Source organism: Pinus tabuliformis, chromosome 4_2 (genome assembly GCF_031772625.1).
Source record: "Pinus tabuliformis cultivar Carrire ecotype Pingquan chromosome 4_2, CPIR1, whole genome shotgun sequence".
Lineage (NCBI taxonomy): Eukaryota > Viridiplantae > Streptophyta > Pinopsida > Pinales > Pinaceae > Pinus > Pinus tabuliformis.
Genome location: NC_142304.1, coordinates 179,065,843 through 179,088,715, shown reverse-complemented (window position 1 = coordinate 179,088,715; position 22,873 = coordinate 179,065,843). Strand labels below are relative to the sequence as shown.

Here is a 22,873-nt window from a genome sequence, read left to right as displayed (position 1 = left end):
TTGAAATTTTTAAAACACACAATGATCATATTCACTTCTAGTGAAGTTCTGGCTCACCATGAAGGAATCAAACTTCTTGTACCATTGCCTAGGTGATTGTCATAGGCCATACAATGATTTCCTGAGCTTGCAAACTAATCCTTTGTTGACATTTTGTACAAAACCTTTTGATTGTTCCATATAGATCTCCTCATCCAAATCTCCAAGAAGAAAAGTCGTTTTAATATTTAATTGTTCTAACTCAAGGTCAAGTAATGCAATTAGTGCTAACACTGTACGAATAGAAACAAGTTTTACAACTGGCGAAAAAATCTCATGAAAGTCAATACCTTCTATCTGAGAGTACCCTTTTGCTACCAGCCTCGCCTTATATCTTTCAATATTTCCATCAACATTTCTCTTCAATTTGAAGACCCATTTACATCCAACAACACTTCTCCCTTTAGGAAGTTCTACAAGACCCGGGTTTTGTTCTTGGCCAAGGAATCCATTTCCTTGTCCATTACCTTCTTCTATTTCTCACTATCCACATCAATCATTGCTTCTTGATAACAAGAAGGTTCCCAATCCTCAGTAATGAAAGCAACAAATGAAACAGAATCTTCATACCTCTTGGGTGCCCTTCTTTCCCTTATAGAACTCCTAAGAGTGACTGGTTGTTGAACTTCTACAGTGTCCTATATATCTTCTTCACCTTTTTCTTCAGAAGCTTCTTCTTCCTTCCGACTTTTTGAAGAAAGTTGAGCGTCCAACTGAATTTGCTAATTTCGGGATACCTGTTCCTATTCAACTTTTTCAACATCTGCTTCTAGAATAGAAGATTCATCAAATGTTACATCTCTACTAATGACGATCTTATGAGTAGAAACCTATATTATTTCACAACATTATCATACCCAACAAAGACACAACTTTTTTCTTTTGGGTCTAACTTAGAACGCTGATTCTTTAGAATAAGGGCATAGGCATTACAACTAAAAATTCATAAGTATGAATAATCACAAAACTAACCCAGCCAAACTTCTTCAGGAATTTTACAATGAATAGCAACTGAAGGTGATCTATTTACCAAATAACAAGTAGTGGATACTGCTTCTTCCCAAAGCTCCTTCTGCAAATTAGCATTGTTGATCATGCTTCTAGTTGTTTCCGTAAGAGTCATGTCCATACGTTCAACAACACCATTTTGCTAAGGAGTATAGACAGCAGTTTTGTGTCTAACAATCCCTTAATTCTTGCAATATTGTTTAAATTCTAAGGAAGTGAATTCGTTGCCATTGTCAGTTGTTAAATATTTAATTGTATTGCTTGTGCTCTTTTCCACCATGACTTTAAACTATTTAAAAGCATGAAATACATCGGGCTTTCGTTTTAACATATAAACCCAAACTTTCCTAGATTAATCATCAATAAATGTTACAAAATAGGATGCACCTCCATAAGACACTGTAGGAGATGGTCCCCAGAGATCAAAATGAATATAATCCAAAACTCCTTTACTATTATGACTACCAGCTTTAAATTTTTGTCTACATTGTTTTCCATATACACAATGTTTGCAAAAATCCAAACTCAATGATTTCAAATTAGGAAGTAGTTTGCAATTCATTAGTACCTGAACACCCTACTCGCTCATGTGACCTAGCCATTGATGCCATAGGGGAGTAACTTCTCCTGCCTCCTCAAATAGAGTCGCAACCTCATTGACCTAAGTACTTCCTATAAGTTTGTAAAGATTTTCGATCTTCTCTACCTTCATAACAACTAGAGTACCCTTTGAAACTCTCAGCACTCCACCTTGACCTGTGAATTTGTAACCCTCTGAATCCAATACTCCCAAAGAAATCAATTTCTTTTTCAACTCAGGTAAATGTATGACATCAATCAATGTTCTTATCGTACCATCATACATTTTTATTCTGACATTTCCCACCCCAATAGTTTGACAAGATACATTATTACCCATAAGCACAGAACTGCCATTCACAACTTGATATGAAGTGAACTAGTTTCTGTGCGGACTCATGTGATGAGAAGCGCCAGAATCTAACAACAAATCTTCAAAATGTTGGGAAGCATTGCAAATAGACAAAACTTCATCTATCATACCTGATTCGCGGAAGTTTCAATGCTAGACTTCCTCTGCACTTCTTCAGATAACAAAGCTCCCACAACTGAATCAAATTCTAGAGATTCAGTTATGCTCAAACTGATAGAAGTCACAAAATGGTCCCAAGACTCAAGCAAGGAGCATAGCAATGTAATGGATTTATCTTCTTCTTCAAATTTGACCTCCATATTGGTCAACTGGCAAATAAGGGTATTAAATACATTTAGGTGGTCTGCAATTTTAGTGCCCTCCTTCATCTGAAGGTTATACAACTGCCTCTTCAAGTAAATCTTGTTGGTTAGAGACTTGGTCATGTATAAAGTTTCCAATTTACCCCACAGACCTGTTGTTGAGGTTTCTTCAACAATGTTGAAGAGAACATCATCTGCTAGGCACAACCTGATGGTACTGAGAGCTCAAGCATTCAAGTCCTCCCATTCCAAATTTGTCATCCTAACAGGTCTCTTTCTTACCCCATCTAATGCTTTGTGCAACCCTTGTTGCACCAGCAAATCCCATACATTTAGTTTCCAACTTTCCACTATGCAAAATTATTTCTACCAGTGAATTTCTCCACTTCAAACTTAACATTAGTCATTTACAACATTTTCTTTTTACACTGGCTCCTTTAATAATTATAAAAAAATATAATTTACTGGGTTCTTTCAAAGTTCTGATATGAAACATTCAACTGGGACTTTTTTTATTTATTTAAAAATTCTTGCTTCCTTGTTTTGAGTTTTCCACTAGGTTTTTAATTTTTTAATAAATAAAAAGGATATTTCCCTTTTCCAGAATAACCAAACAATTTTTTCTCTTCTTCAAGCAAAAACCCTACTTCCTTTTAAGGAACCCAAAATTCATTCACAAAAAATTATTCAAAAACAATTTTTCTTCCAAAACAAATTCTTCAAAGATTATTCATTGTTTAAACGAAACTATGCTAGGGTTTTAAATAAAAAATTGCCCGGCTAGAATTTATGGGCAGACTTTGTATGTCCCTCACAATGCACACAAATTAGGCTTACTTCTTCAACTAAAGCTGCCTTACAGACTTCACCACGCCCTTTCCTTCACGCACAACAACCTTTCTATCACATGGACAATTCATGGCTTCCCTGATTTCATGGCTCCGTTCCTGGTGGCTATTGGCCCACTTCCTTATTGGCTGCGAATTTCCTTCACGGGCTCAATAAAATACATGGCTCTAATTTCTTATGCAGCAGGTCCAAACCAAGAAATCCAAATTGCGTTAACGTATTTCCTTGGCGTCTAGACAAAATGACGGCGAACTAGACAATCTAACAACGGCTAGGGCTTCGCGGCCTGATAAAAAAAACAAAATTATTACATGGACTTCTCTTCATGCAGATGACAGTGGCTTCGATCTTGCTCTTTATCTCATGGCCCTCACGACTACATTGCTTTGATACCACTTGTTGGTATTTTTGGTCCCGTAAACTTAATAAACAAGAAAGAAAATGCACATAAGACAAAAAACAAAATTCATACAGATAGACACAAATTTATGTGGTAAAACCCTAATAGTGTGTCAAGGAAACCTCCACGGGGCAAGTGATTGGAATGCTTTATTAATCAAGGTCAACAATGACTCTCCAATACAAGACCTCTCAGGCTACAACATTTTAATAGGAACACCATTACAAAACCTCCTATCGTTATACAACCGCCTGATTAAGGTAAAAGATACATTTACAAAATCTTTTAATTAATTGTCATTCTTAACAATTTGGAGCTTCAATGAGCTTTTCATAGCTTTGAGCCAAAGGTTTGAGCTTATCAGAAGACTAGAGGAGACAAACTAGAAGTGTGTACAAGTTTGATTAATGCACCTCCTTTCACATTTTCAGGTTTTTGTTTTATGTTTCAGATGTATGATTTATTATTTCCTCTTTTAAAACCTTGCATACAAAGATGTTCTAAAACAAGTCACTCTTCATCCAATACTAAAGGGGAGCAAAACCATAGTGAAGAAACAGGAAGTGTAAATTCATATGCTTCCCTATCATCAAGGGAAAAAGCATAATATTAAGCTAGAATATATCTTCTGCAATATGTGACCCAAATAACACCAAACAAACCTCATATACATGTGCTAGAAACTTGAGAACAATGTATGAACATGACAGCAAGCGACCCAAGAGGGCCAACTAAGCTCCAACTATAAATACAGTGGAGTACTTTGGAGTCTGGTGATTTGTTGTGCTTTGGTTTATAACTGAGTCCAATCCATAGCTGGAAGGGAATTCAGCTAAATTTGTGTGTGGAATGACCCAATTCAGCTGAATTCTTCTACTATGAAAATGAAAAGGCATCAATGTCAGGTGTTGGAGAGGCTAAGAGCATCACCATCGGAAAACAAATTATAAAATCATAATTTCTAATGTGACTAACAGGTCTTCTTAAAAAGACTTACAAAAACCTTTACCCTTCCCACCCCCTTCCCAATAGTGACTCTACAGACGAACATTATTAATGCTTAGCTCAATTCTTCACTGTTTATGCAAACAAAGGCTCAGATGGCAAAGGTCTAGAAAAGAAAATAAGAGGTCATTAAAGATGAGACATTGTTTCACAATTGGACAGACAACCAGAAAAGGAGTGATCTTAACATTTCTTGTATTGAAACGGAAACATGTTTATACTCAGCAAATATACAAGATAAAGATTCAAGATAGAAGAAAAAATATTATGTTAATGACTGTAAGGAGCAAGCGATATGATCCAACAGTAAGAAAGGATACTAACCAAGAATAAGCTTTTTATTTCCTTGCACAAAATCATTTCCCGCAACATTCACAAGTGAAAACTTCAACTGCTTCCCAATTCTGATAACCTGGTTGCAATTTTCCACTTTTTTGAAGGGCATCTTTATTGGAGGCTTGTTGGCAAGTTTCCAATTAACTATCCCTGGTACCACCTTATCAAGTACCTCCAGTAAGACCCACCTGTAACAAGAAGAAGAGAATTCAAAGTTCAAACGCACAATGTGAGTGTGATACTTGTAGACCATAAGAAATATCCAATAAACAAAAGGAAATGCTAATAATAATAATAATAGAAAAAACAGTTTGGCTGGTTTGTACCACAACTGCCTTCTACCAAATACCAAATGAGTGTGCAGTACATTAAGTAGAAGAGAATTTCAGTAATTCAGGAGGATTAAACTCAGGCCCAAGTCCATATCCTCAGCCCAGGCTACTAGTAAAAGAGAGATGATGCTATGTTTTCTTATTTCCACACGTGCACTTTTTCATTAGTGTAATATATAGTATATACAACAAATTTTTCTCAAAGAAACACAAATACAATATCTAAAGAGAACCTGCTGAGAATGAAAGACCATTGTGACAGTATAAGCAATAAAATGCCATGATGCATGTGCTCAAAATGAATTTCATAAGAATAATTAAAGAGTTTCTTCATTCCTTGATTTCACATACCCATTTCTCACATCTTCAAAAGAATTGTTGACATAAGTATCAGTACCAAGACTGTTCATCCAAAAGCGGAAAGCTCTTTCCTCCCTGGAGACTTCATCATTTTTCATGGTCTCTGCAATTGATGCCTTGCTAGAATCCAATGATAATCCTTTCCTGAAGGAATGCATACAATTTGCTTCAATTTCAATCAGCCCTTTGTATTTCAAATTATAAAAGGATATAAAAACGTACAATTTCAATCACTAAGAAAAATAAATAGAAAGGCTGCATGGTGGATCGACTTCCTACAATTTTAGCCAATTCTAACTGTCCTTTGAGCATAAGCAGGAGGCATTATGAAATAAAAAAGAAATCAATTTGTGCTAATGAAGACTAATATCCAGAATATATCAATGCAATGATGAATTAGTGCAAGTAATAACATCAAGAAAATGAGCGTTGTCTTTTGACTAAGAAAATGAAAGTTTATTCAAAAAATGTCCAAGGCATCTCTTCCTATAAGGAAAAAATAATGAAATGGCTTAAATAAATAAAAGTGAAAGTGGGATTAAACCCAAAAAGGGTAAACCCTCAACAATGCAAACTGTCTACCAAGTAATCGTGACTCTTATAGGGTCTACATATTTGAATGCAAGAGATACGTTAATGACATTATGTACTTTTATGGTACATTTTATTCATTTGCCAAGTTTCAACTGAATAACCAACTTACTCCTAGTAATCTAATAGATATTTGATTTGCAAACACACTGCAATGTGCACTCTTTTAGGATCTTTTAGTTACAAGTTACAACTGAGATGAGCATTGGCATTCGAATTCCAAACTGTCAACTGGGGATTCAATGACTGTAATACATTCTTGGGATCTGTCCACTAAAGAATCATGCACTATTTGACGTGAAATTTGGAGGGTACATTATCTGGCATATATTGCAAACTAAGTAACAAGACACATCCTTACCCCCACTGTGTCACATATTGCATGTGTCAGTCACAACATGTGTGACACATGTTTGACACAAGTTTTACTGGTGTCAAACACAAGCCTTACTAGTGTCCCGAAATTTGGACATATTAAAATCTAAGAAACCAGATACACTGAAAATCCCCTGCATGTCCCGAATCTGACGAATCGGACAAGAATCGGTGGGACACGTGTCCGAGCGTGTCCCACGCATGTCCTCCAAATGTGCCCAGTGTGTCCCAATTTCGGGACACCTGTCCCCTTGAATTGTGTGTCGCGCAGCCCATAAAGGGCAGTTTTGGGTCATTTTTCCCTCACTATTCTCTGTCTCTCTTGATCGCGCAGCCCATAAAGGGCAGATTTGGGTCATTTTTCGCTCACTTTTCTCTCTCTCTTGATGTGGGTGTGTGGGAGCGACTAGCAAAGGGTTTGGGAGCATTTTGGAGCGATTCAAGCAACAGGTTGAGTTGGCATTGGCCAACTTGGATCTTAATGAGCCAATGCTAGAGCCTGTCACTTTTGATGATGGTGATACTGTTGAGGGGTCATCCTCCACACCAGCAGATGCAGAGATGACACTGGATACAAAGGAGGAGGATGCAGCAAAGGAAAGCAGTGGTGACCATGATGATGACAGTGATGCTGATTTTGATGATGATGATTGATGACTCATGAGCTACCACTTCCTTGAGGCTTGTAGTTGTTTTGTATTTGCTATTTATATTTCCATTGGCATTGTTACAACCCACTTTACACATTTTTATTTTGATGACTTAATGAGAAAACTGCAGTTTCTTGTCTTTCTCCTATTGGATCATTGATGAATCTGTCACAATTGTATTTGTATGCATAATGTTACTTTGTAAAACTTACAAATTTTCAAGTTACAATGTAGAATCTAGAACTATGTTTGAATTTGCATCATGAAAGAGAATTTGTGTAAGAAATATTTAATTTTTAATATATATATATATATATAACGTGTCCTATTCTGCGGGGTCAACATGCCCATGTTGGACACTCATATCCTTGTTTCCTCCATGTCTTGTGTCCCCGTGTCAGGTGACTTAGATTAAAATTGATTTATTACCTCATTCTCACGCAATTTAGTCACAGGTTTGGAGCTCTCAAAGGTTTTGGAGTGCAGCTAAGGGCGATTAAGCAATGTTAGAAGGGAATTCAAGTGATAGGAAATGGATTTGTCTAATGCTGAGCAATTAACGGTAAGTTAAGAATTTAAGTGATTCTCCTTTATCTTTCATTTTCGAAAGAACAAAAATGAAAGACAAAGAAAAATTAACTAAATTATTAACATTACCATTAATTGAGTCAGGATGTTTGAGAGTGGCTCCGACCTCATCGGATTCCATATGGAGAAAATAGAATTTTATGTCCCACTCAAAATCCAACAATTTTCAGGATTTCAGGATTGGGGGGATTGCAACATTTCCATTGGGGCCACAGATAAAGATCTGCTGAGCTGGGCCAAAATCCATTAAATTTGCAAATAATCTTCTGATATTCTTTATCAGAAGATTATTAATATGGGGCCCTGGTTCTGAGGAAGAACAGGCCTGTTTATGACACCATGGTTTCCTGGCTTTGACCCAGAAACAATGGTGATCTCCAAAACGCTAGGATGTGTCCACCTCCCTAATCTGTCCCCCTTCATTACTGGCATTCCTCAGTATTACAAGATATTGGGTATTTGTGGGGCAGATTTTTAAAAACAGATCCTGAGCAGACAGAGATGGGGTTGCTCACTTATGCCCGTATCTGTGTGGAGACCTCTTATTAAATGTCTTCCAGCTAGACTGATATGAAAACTGGGCAACTCAAAGTAAACTCAGCTATTAGACTATGAAAATACTGATTTCTAATGACAGATTTGCAAACAAATTGGTCATCTACATGACTCTTGTCCTCAATCTAGAGTACATATAAAAAGGAAGAAAGACCATTACCCCCAAAAATCCAAAAGCCAGCTGCCATATATGCCCCTGGATTCAGATGATGAAGAAGACTCTGAAGCAGAGGATTTGGCTACAGAAGCAAGAGGAAAGGAGGCAAATGATGGATCCAAAATACAGAATGTAGATTCACACAACTCTGTGGAGACTAAAGAAGAAGAAATACTTCAGGGAACTCCTCCAAAGGAGGAGGTTGTTGTGAATGAAGTTTCATTTGGAAGAATGCAAAGATATCATGAACCTGAATCTTCTGATCCGGAGCAGGAGAAATATCTGATCCAAAATACTAATGTACCCTTAGCTCTTGAAGGTCCACCTATACAGGGTTTGACAAAGTTTAACAAAAAGAAAAGGAAAAAGAGTCAGACTGAGGAAAATGTTCATCACCAGACTGTGTTCCCACTTATTGGTCCTTTTGTGAAGACAGTTATTTGTGCCTTTTGTGAAGACAGTTATTTGTGAGAATCCTCAGGGATATTACTGAAATGCTTTCAAAGCATCTGCAGAATGTAATTTTTATTAGTAATAAAAGTTACAATTTTTTTTAAGTGAGAAAAAAAGAAAATATATATATATATATATATATATATATATTGCCAAGAATTAGCTCAATCAGTTAAACCATCCACCCAAGGCATGTTGCTGACTGGGAGGCTATAGGTAACACGTTCAAATCTGGTGAGTCCCTCAGGATTACCAACTGCTATTGGGTTTGGCAGTTGGGCTACCCTCCATCCAGACAATCCAAAGAAAGGAGTGAGATCCCATGGGATTTCCTGGGAAAAACCAAGAAAAAAATATTAATATATAGAGCCAAGGGTTAGCTCGATTGGTTGACCATTGAACCATTTTCCCAATGCATGTAGCCAATGGAGAGGCCATAGATCAGGTTCAAATCCAATCTAGCCTTGGGGTGACCGACCACTATTGTTGCTGATGGTTGAGCCACCCTCCATCGAGATATTCTGGTGAAGGGGGGGATCCTATGAGGTTTTGCTTGGGAATACACGCACATAAAACTAGACATGAATGATGAACTTACAATTTAGAAATCCAATCTATCTAGTGCAACAAGTTTGCACTTAACCTGAATCATAACACTGTATGAAAGCAATCACCAATATCAGTAATCAAGGGTCAAATTTCATACCACCAACCTATATCCATCTTAACTTCGGATCTACCAAGCACCAAGAGGGATCAAATCTCTTTTTACTTTAAAAGAGATTTGCATCTCAAGAAATTTGATCTCTTTCAGCACTTGGTAGATCCAGAGTTAAAATGGATCTAGGCTGGTTTAATTATTAATTATAATTAAATTATAAATATAAATATAAATATTATTATTAATTCTATGTTTTTATTTTATTTTTACCAATTCAAAATGTTAAAGACTACAACATCAAATGTTTACATAGGAGTTAAATTTACTTATGAATCTCAAATATAAAGAATTTTTTTAATAAAAAATGAATTGAGTGAGGGGAAATCTTGGATAAAATGTAATATAACAATATTTATTACCACCCCTATCCAATATTTATATTTACTCTATATTTCCCTTCACTCCCGCTAATTTTATAGCGGTGTTTGTTTACTTTCAAACTTGAAATATAAATATAAATTACAATAAGAAATAGACCAGTTGAGAGGAAATATTGGGTAAAATATAATATTAAATATTATATTTTACCCAATATAACCTAGGAAAAAGTGGACGGAAGTAGGAAAAAATATTAGATAAAATGTAATAATTACATTTTTCCTAATATTTCCCCACCTCTAACCATAAAAATAAAAAAGTTTTACCTTTATAGGCTACATGGGTACATGGGTTCAACACGTTAATTATGTATTTAAATATAACATCAAAGTAAGATGGATCTAGGCTAGTTTAATTTTCCCCTAATAGGTTATATTACACATGAATAACATGGGTCGATACCATGGATTCTTAAAACCATGAGCCAATACCATGGGTAATTTTTATTATTTTTATTATTTAATTTTTATAGGGTTATTTTTATTTTGTTATTTTATTATTTTTATTTTATTTTCACCCAGTTAAAATGTTTACAATGTACATTACATTACTTTACACATTTCTAGCATACTATAGGCATCAAATCTTGGCTCAATGAAGGAATTACATATATCCCTCATACTAAAAAAAAATATATATTTTTTTAGTTACTTTATCTCACTATATAAAGTCTGAGGCAAAATAAAAGTGAAAATTGAAATATTTTATTTATGGCCGACATTGATTTTTAAAGTAAGTTTTTTTTAAAGTAACCTTAGACAACATTTATTACTTATACATATATTAGCCGACACATATATTTTTTAATTTTTTTAATGTGTACATTACATTACTGTACACATTTCTAGCATACTATAGGCATTAGATCTTGGCTCAATTAAGGAATTACATATATCCCTCGTACTAAAAAGCATATTTTTTTTAGTTACTTTATCTCACTATATAAAGTCTAAGGTAAAATAAAAGTGAAAATTGAAATATTTTATTTATGGCCGACATTGATTTTTAAAGTAAGTTTTTTTTAAAAGTAACCTTACACAACATTTACGTATACATATATTAGCCGACACATATATTTTTTAATTTTTTTAATGTAACGTTACATGACAACATCTCCCTCATGTACTGGGTTGTTGAGCGCCTCTCGATGCAATTAAACTTGAAGTATGACATTGAACAAATTTCAAAATTTTTCATAGATGATGATGAAAATCCTACAAAAAAATAAACTCTGACAAAAACATTAGAAGCTAGCACAGCTTCTAAAAAGGGAAATTCTAATTTCCTCGACCAAGATCCCTACACAGGGCTTGAACTTTCACCAATATAGTTGTTATGCCCCTGGTCAAGATCAGCATCCAATCAAGAGGCCATGTATATCATCCTCAAGTGACTATTCATAATTTTCGTCACCCATGGAGCCCCCATAATCCCACATCCTACAGGCAGATGATTTGTATTCATGTTGTGATGAGGATAAGAGGCAAAGATTTGAATGAACATACTAGATCCTTCACCTCTTTTTTGCCCAGCTTGTTATGCTTTCACTAAATATATGAAGTGCATTCACACCAGTTGCAATCACATATTGACCAACTGCACACTTGTGAAGCAAAGAAAAATATTATAATGACCGAACTAGGCAACATGGGTCATCAATTTGAAATTTTGATTAATAACAATAGTAAAAACTGAAATCGCCAAGTGAACTTGAAAACTTGAACTTTCTTGAAAGAGAAAGAAAATGATTAATTGCTTCAACATAGGTGTTCTTGCCCCACAATGCTCCCAAAAGTCCATTGCTTTAAGATTAACATGATCACAGACAACATCACCATGGAAAGAATGCCCCTCCAATCTGGTGTACATATTGCACTCCATGATTTGATGTGGCCCTCTAAAAGGATAATGTTTGTCAATATAGGCAGTCCAGCCCCTCGAAACCACTACTTTTGTCCGTGTTTTTTATGAAAACATTTTGGATTAAGAGAAGATGCCGCAACATTGATACGGGTGTGGAGCATCTTCCATCTCAACTTACTAGTTTCCCATGCAATGTCGAAAGCTCCAAAGCATAGATCATGCCCCGCTCCTCAAAATCTATCAAAGCATCTCCTCCATCCAAAAGGTGCATCTCCCAAAAATAGTTGGTCACTACCAAAAACAAAATGAATGATCTCCACTATGGGAGCACAAAAAGGGTCACCAAGTCCTCCATTCACTCCCAAAATATAGTTGAAGCATGCCCAATAAAAAGTACTAATTTTCATTTGCTATCGATGAAGTATAGGTCCAGCTCCTCCATCTTTCCCAACCTGTAGACACCACCATCTCTATTAGAGACGGCTTCACTTTTAATAAGCAATATAGCACGAGAAATGAGGAAGCATATATGGTGACATCAAGACGGTGAAGCTAAAAGAAACTATATTCCCTGTAAATGGCTTGGGACATGGAATGGTTCACAATGAATTGTCGAAACTTTTAGACATTCCCAATGATTTCATCAATGATTAATTTAACCCATTAGCAGTTCAAAATATGAAGATATAATCATCCTCTATCATCTTCCCAACCAAAACATTCACACTATCAATAATGATTTGCACTACATTCTAACGGCCAACACACTCTATTTCCTCTTCAAAAGACTAGTGAAATATGCAGCATCTCTAATCCTCCTTAAAGTGTCATGTGATTTAAGTAATATGACACCCCCTATAGAGGACATGAGAATGTTAGTAATAGGTCTAGGAGTGATGTCAATCCTACCATCAAAAACAATAGAAACCTTTGTTTTTTTCCACTCATCTCAGATATATTGTAATCTCATTTTAATGCTAGCTTCCGCCTTTACATCCTTTTCCGTTTGGTCTCTTTCCTCCATAGAGTCAGGGCTTACAAAGATTCAACAATCGGGAGAGAGTGATACCCCTGTCTTGCACTTTGTTCTTCGGAGGCCATCACCTTGGATACCCCCTCGAGTCATACTCGTGATGATTCGCAAAGGCATCTCGACTCCTTCAATCGATGACCATCTCCTTAGAGCACCTTCCTCCATTCAGTGTCTCCCTTGACAGATCAACACATCTCTTACCCAGCCGACAAACACTGAATCAGGCCATCAAAGAGGATATCTACAAATTATACATTCAAGTCACTTGGACATCCCCTTCAGTGAACCTTGGCTCAAAGATGTCCTTCTCTACCTAGAGCATTTTTTAAAGCTGCAAGATGGCCTCATCATCTACCCCCCTTATACTTGCAGGCACTGGATACACTCACTTAGGATCCCACTGGGGCAACTTCAAGTTAGGTCCCATCGACTTTGAGTGGAGATGGATCACCATATACCATGATCCAATAGGGTTTGCTAGTTGTGCCACCTATAAGAGTCGAAGACCAAGATATGCACCTCACTTTTTGGTGCCCCATATACATGAGATCAAATGACGATATCATTACCTATATAGAGAGTCTAAAGGATCCCTCTCTACCTTAATCCAGTATCTTGACAAGAGATGCCTAACCCTCTTCATCAGGGAGATATTTAGACACAAATCTCAGATCCTATATACCTTGCCTCACTCTGAGACAATTCGGACAACCACATCATACTTTTAGGTTGATCCGATTGATTGAAGCAATAAGCAATGAGCTAAGTTCCAGAGTATTTCAGATAGTAGGGCAATGAGAACTCGAGCCCATATACATGAGATCAAATGACGATATCATTACCTATATAGAGAGTCTAAAGGATCCCTCTCTACCTTAATCCAGTATCTTGACAAGAGATGCCTAACCCTCTTCATCAGGGAGATATTTAGACACAAATCTCAGATCCTATATACCTTGCCTCACTCTGGGACAATTCGGACAACCACATCATACTTTTAGGTTGATCCGATTGATTGAAGCAATAAGCAATGAGCTAAGTTCCAGAGTATTTCAGATAGTAGGGCAATGAGACCTCGAGTCTCCCCTCAACCCACCCCTTTTTGGAAGGCCAATTAGTACCCTTGAGACCTTTGTGAAGGTTCCGAACAAACATCAATGCACTAACACCTAAAGCGTCAGAGGGTTTAGTACAAGAAGATTCCCGAACAACTGACCCCCCTCCCCCCCGAACAGGTTCCTCCCCAGCCCCAGTGAAGCAGCCAGAGACATCTAGAGCTTCTTTCCTTTGGCCTCGAATGTTAGGAGTATCCCTCAACGTAGCACAAAACGGGGAGGTTTTTTGGAAGCGGGGATGCAGAAGCATCATTTTCTAAAAATCTAGGAAGTGAAGTGTCTTGGACGCGTCTACTATATATATATATATATATATATATATATATATATATATATATATATATAATTTTTTTGCATTTATATTTAAAACAAAACATCCCAAATACCAAATTAGTTGTAGAAAACATGAAAACATGCATATTTTTACATAAATCAAGATAGATATGGCATCCATGATTCCATTGTACATCAATGATTAATTATTTGAGCATCAACCATCTATATTCTAGCAATTACAAATATACATCAAATTTGTAAGCATATTATAAAACATACAACATTTAAGAATATTATAAAACATAAAACATAAAGCATATTATCTAGCAAGTGAGCAACTGTCAACATTAGTCGTGTCCAAAATTCAAATAATACTGTTTACAAAATAGACCACTTGGCCACCACCAAGACAAAAAGGTTCAAATTCAAAGCAAGCCTACAAGTCTAATGATTAATCTATGACAAAAGTAGTAAATTGTGAATGTATCTACTAATCTCTCCTCCTTCCACCACGAAGAGAACGTGACAGTGAGCCTCCACGTGGTGGCAATGAAGAAGATGGTGCCTCTAGAAGTTGTGGCACTAAAACTAATGAATATGAACCCCTTGTTGTTGATGTTGAACCACGGAACCTGGGAACCAAGGGACCAGATGGGGTGGCATCTCAACTCGATCATCATCATCCTAGAATTGCTCAAAAAATTCATACCAAAAAACACCACTAGTTAACAAAAAAAAATAACAACGAGAATTAGAGAGAGGATTTATAAGCAAAATTGACACATTTGAATTCAATGGACATAACACTTATTGACTGAATTTTGAAATTCATACCACAATGGACATACCTGGAAAAGAGCATCCTCTAATTGCTCTAATCGCAACACTCCATCCTCCAAATTGGGCTCCTCTGGATTCCTGTCCCAAACCTTAAGGTCTTTATTAGTCTTTGCATCATCACAATAATGGGACAACAATCACAAGTTGTAATGAACATAAACCAAGCTCTCTGCCCAGTCTAAACTCAACTTGTTCCTTTTAACATTGTGGATGAAAGAATAAGAGCTCCAACACCTCTCTGCAGAAGAAGTGTTTACCACCTGTGATAGCACCCACAATGCCAAAGTCTGTAGAAGTGGAGTAGCACCTCCATGCATGTTCCACCACTCAAGAGAAGAAAAAGTCTCTCGATCTTTAATTGCATGCATGCTCCCAAATGGACCAGTGCTAAACGTATAGTTGCTCAATTGTTTCTGTACCATGGCAACCACCTCATCATCAGGGACTATTTTACTCGTATATTTTTCGTGAACCTCTGGATCTAGGTGTGGTTTTCTCCTTCTCCCCTCCCCCCCCAGGTGCTGGTGTTGAAAGCCATGATGTATTATAGTATTTAGGTGTTAGAACATATGCTAATGCATCCAAACTTGAATCTACAAACTTGATCATGTAATAAATTGGTTTGGTGATTTGCAAAACATATTTAACCTGTGACCAAAAGTACATGTCAAGAATAGTGTCATTGGCTACATCAACACCATCTCTATCAGTGTTAAATTCCTCCCATGATTCAAAGGTCGCCATATTAGTTAAAGCTTGTCTCACCTTCACTAGCCACCTAAAGGTGTGGTAATAACTTGCAAATCTTGTTTTCGCAAGTTTAAGCAATTGTAACTTGGAGTAAGTGCCATAGAAGTAGTTTACCCTTGTATGCCCTGTGATAAATTTAATGAGTTGTTTCCCTCTCCTGTAAAGCTCATTAATCCACCCACATTCTTTATGCTTCACAATATCATGCATCAAAAGGTTCAATGTGTGCACCAAGCACCCAGACCAAAAGATGTGTGGATGAGTACGCTCAATAACTTTTCTTGATGCCTTACAATTTGTTGCATTATCTATGATCACTTGAACCACACTATTCGGACCAACATCTCTGATTGATGGCAATAGGAGATTTGCAATGTTTTGGGAAGATGCAATGATGGAGGAGTCATGACATGTAATAAATACTGCACCACTAACAGAAAAACCAAGAACATTTATCAAATATTGGTTTCTAATATTTGTCCACCCATCTTATACAATGGATACCCCACAATCCACCCACTCATTTGTAAAACATGTCAAATCTCTTTGAACCTTTGCTTTTTCTCTTTCTAATAACATTGTTCTAGCTTTCTCAAAGTTGGGGAACTTATATCCTTTTGGGGCTTCATTGATGGCCTTTACCATTTCATGCCAATAGGGAGAGTGAAGCACATTGAATGGTAGACCGCAAGCACAAAGAAATCGGACTATCTTTCCATCCACACCATCCCTCCCAGCAACATTCAGGAAATCCCCTATTGTTCTTTTACCTCCAGAGCTTGCAGAAGTACCATGAGGAAATGAGCTACCGAATCTAGAGGTTGCACTTGATTCAGACTGAGTTTTTTGTTTCTTGCTTTTTTGTTGTGCAACCTCCTCTATTTGGATGTATTTTCTTCTTTGTTCAGCTGAGCTAAAATGTTTGGGCAAATTTGTATCCCCACGGCACCTTTTTATCATCATTGTCCATCACCCCACAAAGATGCCTCCTCACACGGATATGTGAACCACTAAATGGTTTTCCTCCATGACAACCATGAGGGCACAAAAATTTGTAGCTTCCACCACCTTTTCCCCCTTCAAGTTTGGTCACATAGTTCCACAAGGGTGTCAACGTAACTTTCCCCTCTAATATTTCAATGTTCCCTTCAGGTTCATCCCCTTCCTCTTCAAACCCTTCCTCCTCATCATACATTGGGTCACCCATATGGGGACCACTATCCTCTTGTTCTTCTTCCCTTTTATTCCTACTCCGCCTTGCCATCATTAAAACCAAAAGTGGAATGATACATAGAAGCCAAAAGAACACCATCTTGGAACATGAATATAGGTGGTGGACAACCTGCAATTAAATGGGCAAGAAGAAAGAATGGGAAAGAGTAGGAGAGGGAGTAGAAAAATATAAAAAACAATGACAAAAAAATGAAGGAGTTTGGGGTTTGCACTTACCTCTTTAGCTCTTGTAGATGGAAGCCCTTCTTTACTCCTCCAAGCTCCTCCTCCTTCTCCTAGCTCCTCCTTTTTCACTCCTCCAAGCTGTCCTCGAATCTCTCCTCTCTTTCTCTTCTCTTCTCCAACCTCTCATAAAATAGAAGTGAGCAAATGAGAGATGAACGGGCCTTTTAATCCCTTCACTCCTCACCCTAACCCAACTTGGGCCCACCCCCAACCAATAGAAATGAAAAAAAAATAATAATAAAAAAGCAGAATTAGTGTGTCATGCATGTTTCGCTGCCTAGTGAAACGGTCACGATCCGTACGGATCCGACCCGAAACCTCAGCGTTTCGTACAGCTGATCAGCCGACCGAAACGCGTTTCAGAAATTTCAAAACGTGGATCGGGCTAGACGGTTCTGACAAGTTTTTTTTTCGGCCCGATTTGCATTTCAGAATTTCTGAAACACGTTTCAGCCAGCGATCACCCACGGATTCGTATGGATCGCGTTTTGGGCTTTTGATCCCAAGGGGCATTTCATGCAACACTAGTATCCCTCACTCTTACATCCACCTCAAGATTATGCAACCAAACTCCTCGTTGAATCCAAAGGACTCTGATAGTGAGCCAACGCCACCGTCACCCACCTCATCGTCAACTATCAGACTTGGACATTCTTGAAATCATCAACCTCCAGTACTGGACTTATTCGCTTAGCCTTCTACATGATCCAATTATATACATGTTTATGAGGTTGTCCTATTATTGTATCCTGCTTTACTTCATTTTATCCTAGATATAGCCTTGGTATTTTCTAGGAGTTGTGTTTGCACTCCCATATTATACTCGTATTTGCTATATCCTTTAGAGCCATTGACTTATTTATGGTCATTTGTTGGACATTAATAAAATTATCTTATCTTATCTTATCTTATCTCCCTTTTAAAAAGAGAAGCACATAGTTTCTCTTAAATAGGGGGCACATATCCTTTGGGTCATGGATGTGTTATTCTGAATTTACAATTCTTATTATCTCCTTTCAATAGGATAATTTGGCAATATTGAAGGGCTGCCACAAGTTACAACCTCCTAATCACAACATCAACCTACTTCATTTACATCAAACATGTTTGTCAAAGGTGAACATGTAGGACAGAAACAGTTGTTGACACAGTGAGTTGGAGGATATGGTGGCTTCCCTTCTGGAATAGGGCCAGTTCAAACTTGTGGTTGTTCTAGACTATAAAAAGACTCCAAATTTCTGGATTCTCTTATTAAATCTTCCCTCCCCGCTTCAGGTATTTTGTTGCACACCACAATCCGTTCCTTTTCTGATGCCAAGCACATGATATGCGATCCTTTCTATGGAACTACTTTGATTAAGGTTGCAATCGGGACAAACACATGACCTGTAGCCTGAACTACCATATGGCCCCCCTGAAATAAACAGGGGACAGTAACAATTATCCACAAACTTTGTTCAAACTTCTGTATTGGACCAAAATATTTCCTCATCTCTGCAAAGGTATGCCTTCTTATTGATACAACAAGGGATGAAGTCAAATCCTTCATTTTCACTACCCCAACCAATAGGAAAAGGGCACAGTCCAGAAATAACTCAAACAAAGAAGAGAGTTTAATCTGAAAATCACTTGTCCACCACACCTTCCCCGCCCCATCATGTTTCTTTCAACATATACTCGCACAACAAAAACCAGTCTACAAACCCAAACGAATTATTCAAGGTCTATTGGGTGAAACTGTTGGAAAGATTCCCAATATGGAAAACCTTTAAGAACAGGATAAGCAATATAGGAAATGTTCTTAAAGATCTAAATATGAAGATTTTCACAGTTGAAGATCATGTTGATGATAAATTTCTTCTGGAAACAACTGTGTAGATTATAAGAAACGTCCAAATTTTCGAGTGTACGCTCCATCCATCATCAAAGACACATAAATATTTCCGATTGCGGGACCATGATAAATAGAGTGAAGGGTTAAGAGAAAAAAGAAGAGGTGTGTTAAGAATAGGGTAAAATTGACCTAAATTACTAATAAACTATTAATTAAAGGTATCCAAGCTTGGTTGAATTTGACCAAGAATAAAACAGATTTTAAGGTAGAGAGAATAGGTTAAAATAATAAAATTGTTAATAATTAATATAATATTGTTAGTTATTTTTTGTATTATTAATTAATTAATTAATGGTCATTAAGATAAAGAAAAATGGGTAGGTTCAAGAGAATCTAGAAAAGAGGAGAGAAACTGAAGGAGACTCGTATTAACTTATGTAATTATATTATTATAATAACATAATGAAAATATCAATGTTATAAATATTAAATTAATAATGTAATGATAATAACAATATCATAAATATTGCCCATGGGGCTTTGGATTGATGGTGAATTGGTGTTCTGTTAAGGCACTCCGTGCGAAAAGGTCACTAGTTCAAATGCCCTGTGGGTGTTTACCCCGCGAAAAAAACAATATCATAAATATTTTTATAAATTTTAAATTAATAATTAAATAGGACGAGAAAGGAAGAATTAAAAGAAGGATGGGTTGAAGGATTTAAAGGAATAAAGTGAAAAACACAATATTAAGATCTAATTAATATGATAATAATGTAATAATAGTATTTCCATTATAAATTATTAAAAGTAAACAAAACAAAATTGAAGAGAAGACGGAAAAGGATAAGAGCCCAAGAGGGAAATGATAACGAGAGGCTATATTCAAGAAATAAATTGAAGGATACAAAAAAATTGGATATTATTATTACAATAGGGTAAAAAACATTATTAATCTAAATAATAAGAATTAAGTTAGAATTGTTCTAAAGTCAGGAGGAATGATAGGGAAGACATACTAGAAAGGGGGATATAAAACAAATTAACGTTATTAATATCAAAGGCTAGCAAGTATTAGAAAAGACAACAAAGGTTAAATTAAGAAAAAAGGCTACGGCAAGAAATGAAAGGGCTAGAAAAGATTAGAGGAAGAAAAGGGGAAAACATAGAAAAGGGGGGATAAATTGCCAAAGGTTTAGGGGTTAATTAAACTTGGAAGATGGTGAAAGGATTTAGGGGTTAAAAAGAAATTAATATGAAGGGAAATATCAAGAAAAAATAATAAGATAAGGAAAGGTGCCACAGGAGGGAAAATGTTAGGTCCCTGTAATACTAGTGATTCCCCCATTACTATTGTCGTTGTATCCCTTATTGTTATTGTTTTGCTCATATTGTCCCCATGTTGTTATTATTGTGTCCCATAGAATCCCACTATTGTTATTTTTGTGCCTTTATATTATTATTGTTAGATTGACTTTGGTTATATTGTGACCCCTTAGACACCTAAATACAGAAAGGAGGTTTCATCATTTGAATCATCTAAGAAAAGGAGGTTGCCCCCTCGAAGAGGCTTATTTTTAAGGCATTGATCTATCTTTTCTATCCTTTTGTGAGCTGGTTTCATAACATTTGGTATTAGAGCTTTGGATTCTAGGGTTTCACTGCTCCAAACAGAGCATCGTGACATTTTCGCTATAACTTTTTCACTACAAAGTTTCAAAAGCTAAAAAAAAAATCATTTGAGACGGAATCATCCTAAACCTCGGGCCCGAATTTCAGTTCTTGTCTCGCTATCTTTTCAGAGATATAATCTGAGGAAGTTAGGGTTTTTGTAGACCCCCGAATTACATTCCAAACAGGGGACCCTGGGAAAATCGTCATAACTTTCGCTCTGAGCATCAGATTGAATTTTCGTAAGAAGTTACAGAAAGAGGAAGGATTGTAGTTTTTTGGGTATCATTTTCAAAACCTAAGGTTGAAACAGTGACCTGCAGCACGTCTTACAAGTTCGCTCTACTGAACCAATCTATACTCATGTCATCATGGGAGATTTGGCATAACTCTTCATTGGAGAATCCAATCTTGATCAGACTTGCGGGGTTAAAAAAATTACTTGGAGGGTTACCGTAGGAAGAAATTTCAGACCTTGAAGATCCAAAATTACAAAGATACATCAGATTCAATATCGAGCTCCTACGAAGTGAAAAAAGATGTGTATTTTTTTTTAATTTTTGTATAAGCTTGGTTTAAAAAATTAGTTTGAAGGTATTCAAAGGGCATAGTGAAGCATTATTATCGATAATTGATGCCCCGAAGAAAGAAAATGGAAACACCTACTAAGCATCCTGAAAGCTCTAGCATGACTCATGAAGAAGAGGAAGAAATGCAACATGATATATCAAAATTACGAGACCAAGTGCAACAAATTCCACTCGCACAAAAAGTAACAGAAGCTAAGATGGATGGTTTAAAGAAAGACGTAGAAGCTAAGATGTATGGCGTGGAAGCTAAGATGGATGGTTTAAAGAAAGACATAGAAGCTAAGATGAATGATGTGAAAGCTAAGATGGATAATTTAAAGAAAGGCATGGAAGTTTTGAAGACAAATTTAACAAAGTTTCTACAAGAAATGCTTACTAATGGCGAAAGGGTAGTAAAGGAAACTCATGATGAGAACAAAATAAATGTTAATCATGATTTCATAGACTCTAACGTTGAATCGAAAAACCACCATGTTCCAAAGATCGATATGAGTAAGTTTGATGGCAAGGATTCCGGAACATAGATACTACAAATGGAGCAATTTTTCGATCTCCATAATGTGCAAAACACACAAAAGGTACGCATTGCAACTTTATATTTGGAACCAAATCAGTTTGTATGGTATCGATGGCTTTACTCTCGTAAACAAATTGTCACTTAGGCTATGGAATGATAGCACATTATGAGGATACAAAAAGCAACACTTTTTTAGCCAATTGATAAATCTCAAACAAAAAGGTTCAATGATGGAGCATATTGAGGACTTCCAAAAATTGAATATAAGGGTAAAAGATATTCCAAAGGAGCATAGGATTGATGTGTTCATAGGGACTTTAAAAGATAACATCCAACATTAGGTTCGCCTTTAGGAACCAAATTCATTGGAGAAGGCATTCAGGTTGGCAAGAAAAATGGAAAACAAAATTATGGCAACAAGGAAGCCTACCACTGACAACCATAAAGATGGAAGTGTTGCTGCCCCTAGCCATCCACAACCTACAAGGTTGACACCACAACAATTAGAAGAAAAAAGAGCAAAAGGGCTTTGTTACAGTTGTGATAGCAAATACACTATAAGTAATAAGTGTGCCGAGAAGAAATTATTTTACATAGATTGTGAAGAGGAGGAAGAAAAGGAACAAGAAACGTCAAAAGAAGAGGATATACAATAGGAACAAACCCTAGAAAAAGAAGAAAGGAAACCCACCATATCTTGTAATACATTGGCTGGAATTACCGCTCCTCAAACTATCAAGATAGAAGGGCATATCAAGAAGAAAAAGGTAATAGTGTTGATTGATTCGGGAAGTACCCATAATTTTATTCATTATAAGATAGCCAAGGAATTGAATTCCTTCTTATATCCAGCACCAGAGCGTCAAGTGATGGTT

General features: G+C 36.5%; 1 protein-coding gene across 1 annotated transcript in view; it reads right to left on the bottom strand.

Moving 5' to 3' along the window:
• LOC149168747 (fimbrin-5-like) overlaps positions 1–22,873 on the bottom strand; it is a 42,500-nt gene that overhangs the window by 3,598 nt on the left and 16,029 nt on the right. Inside the window, exons 9-10 of the mRNA XM_089428412.1 lie at positions 5,575–5,727; positions 4,880–5,079 (exon numbers count right to left, since the gene is read on the bottom strand). Coding sequence (XP_089284538.1) covers positions 4,880–5,079; positions 5,575–5,727 — 353 coding nt within the window. The remainder of the gene's footprint in view (positions 1–4,879; positions 5,080–5,574; positions 5,728–22,873) is intronic.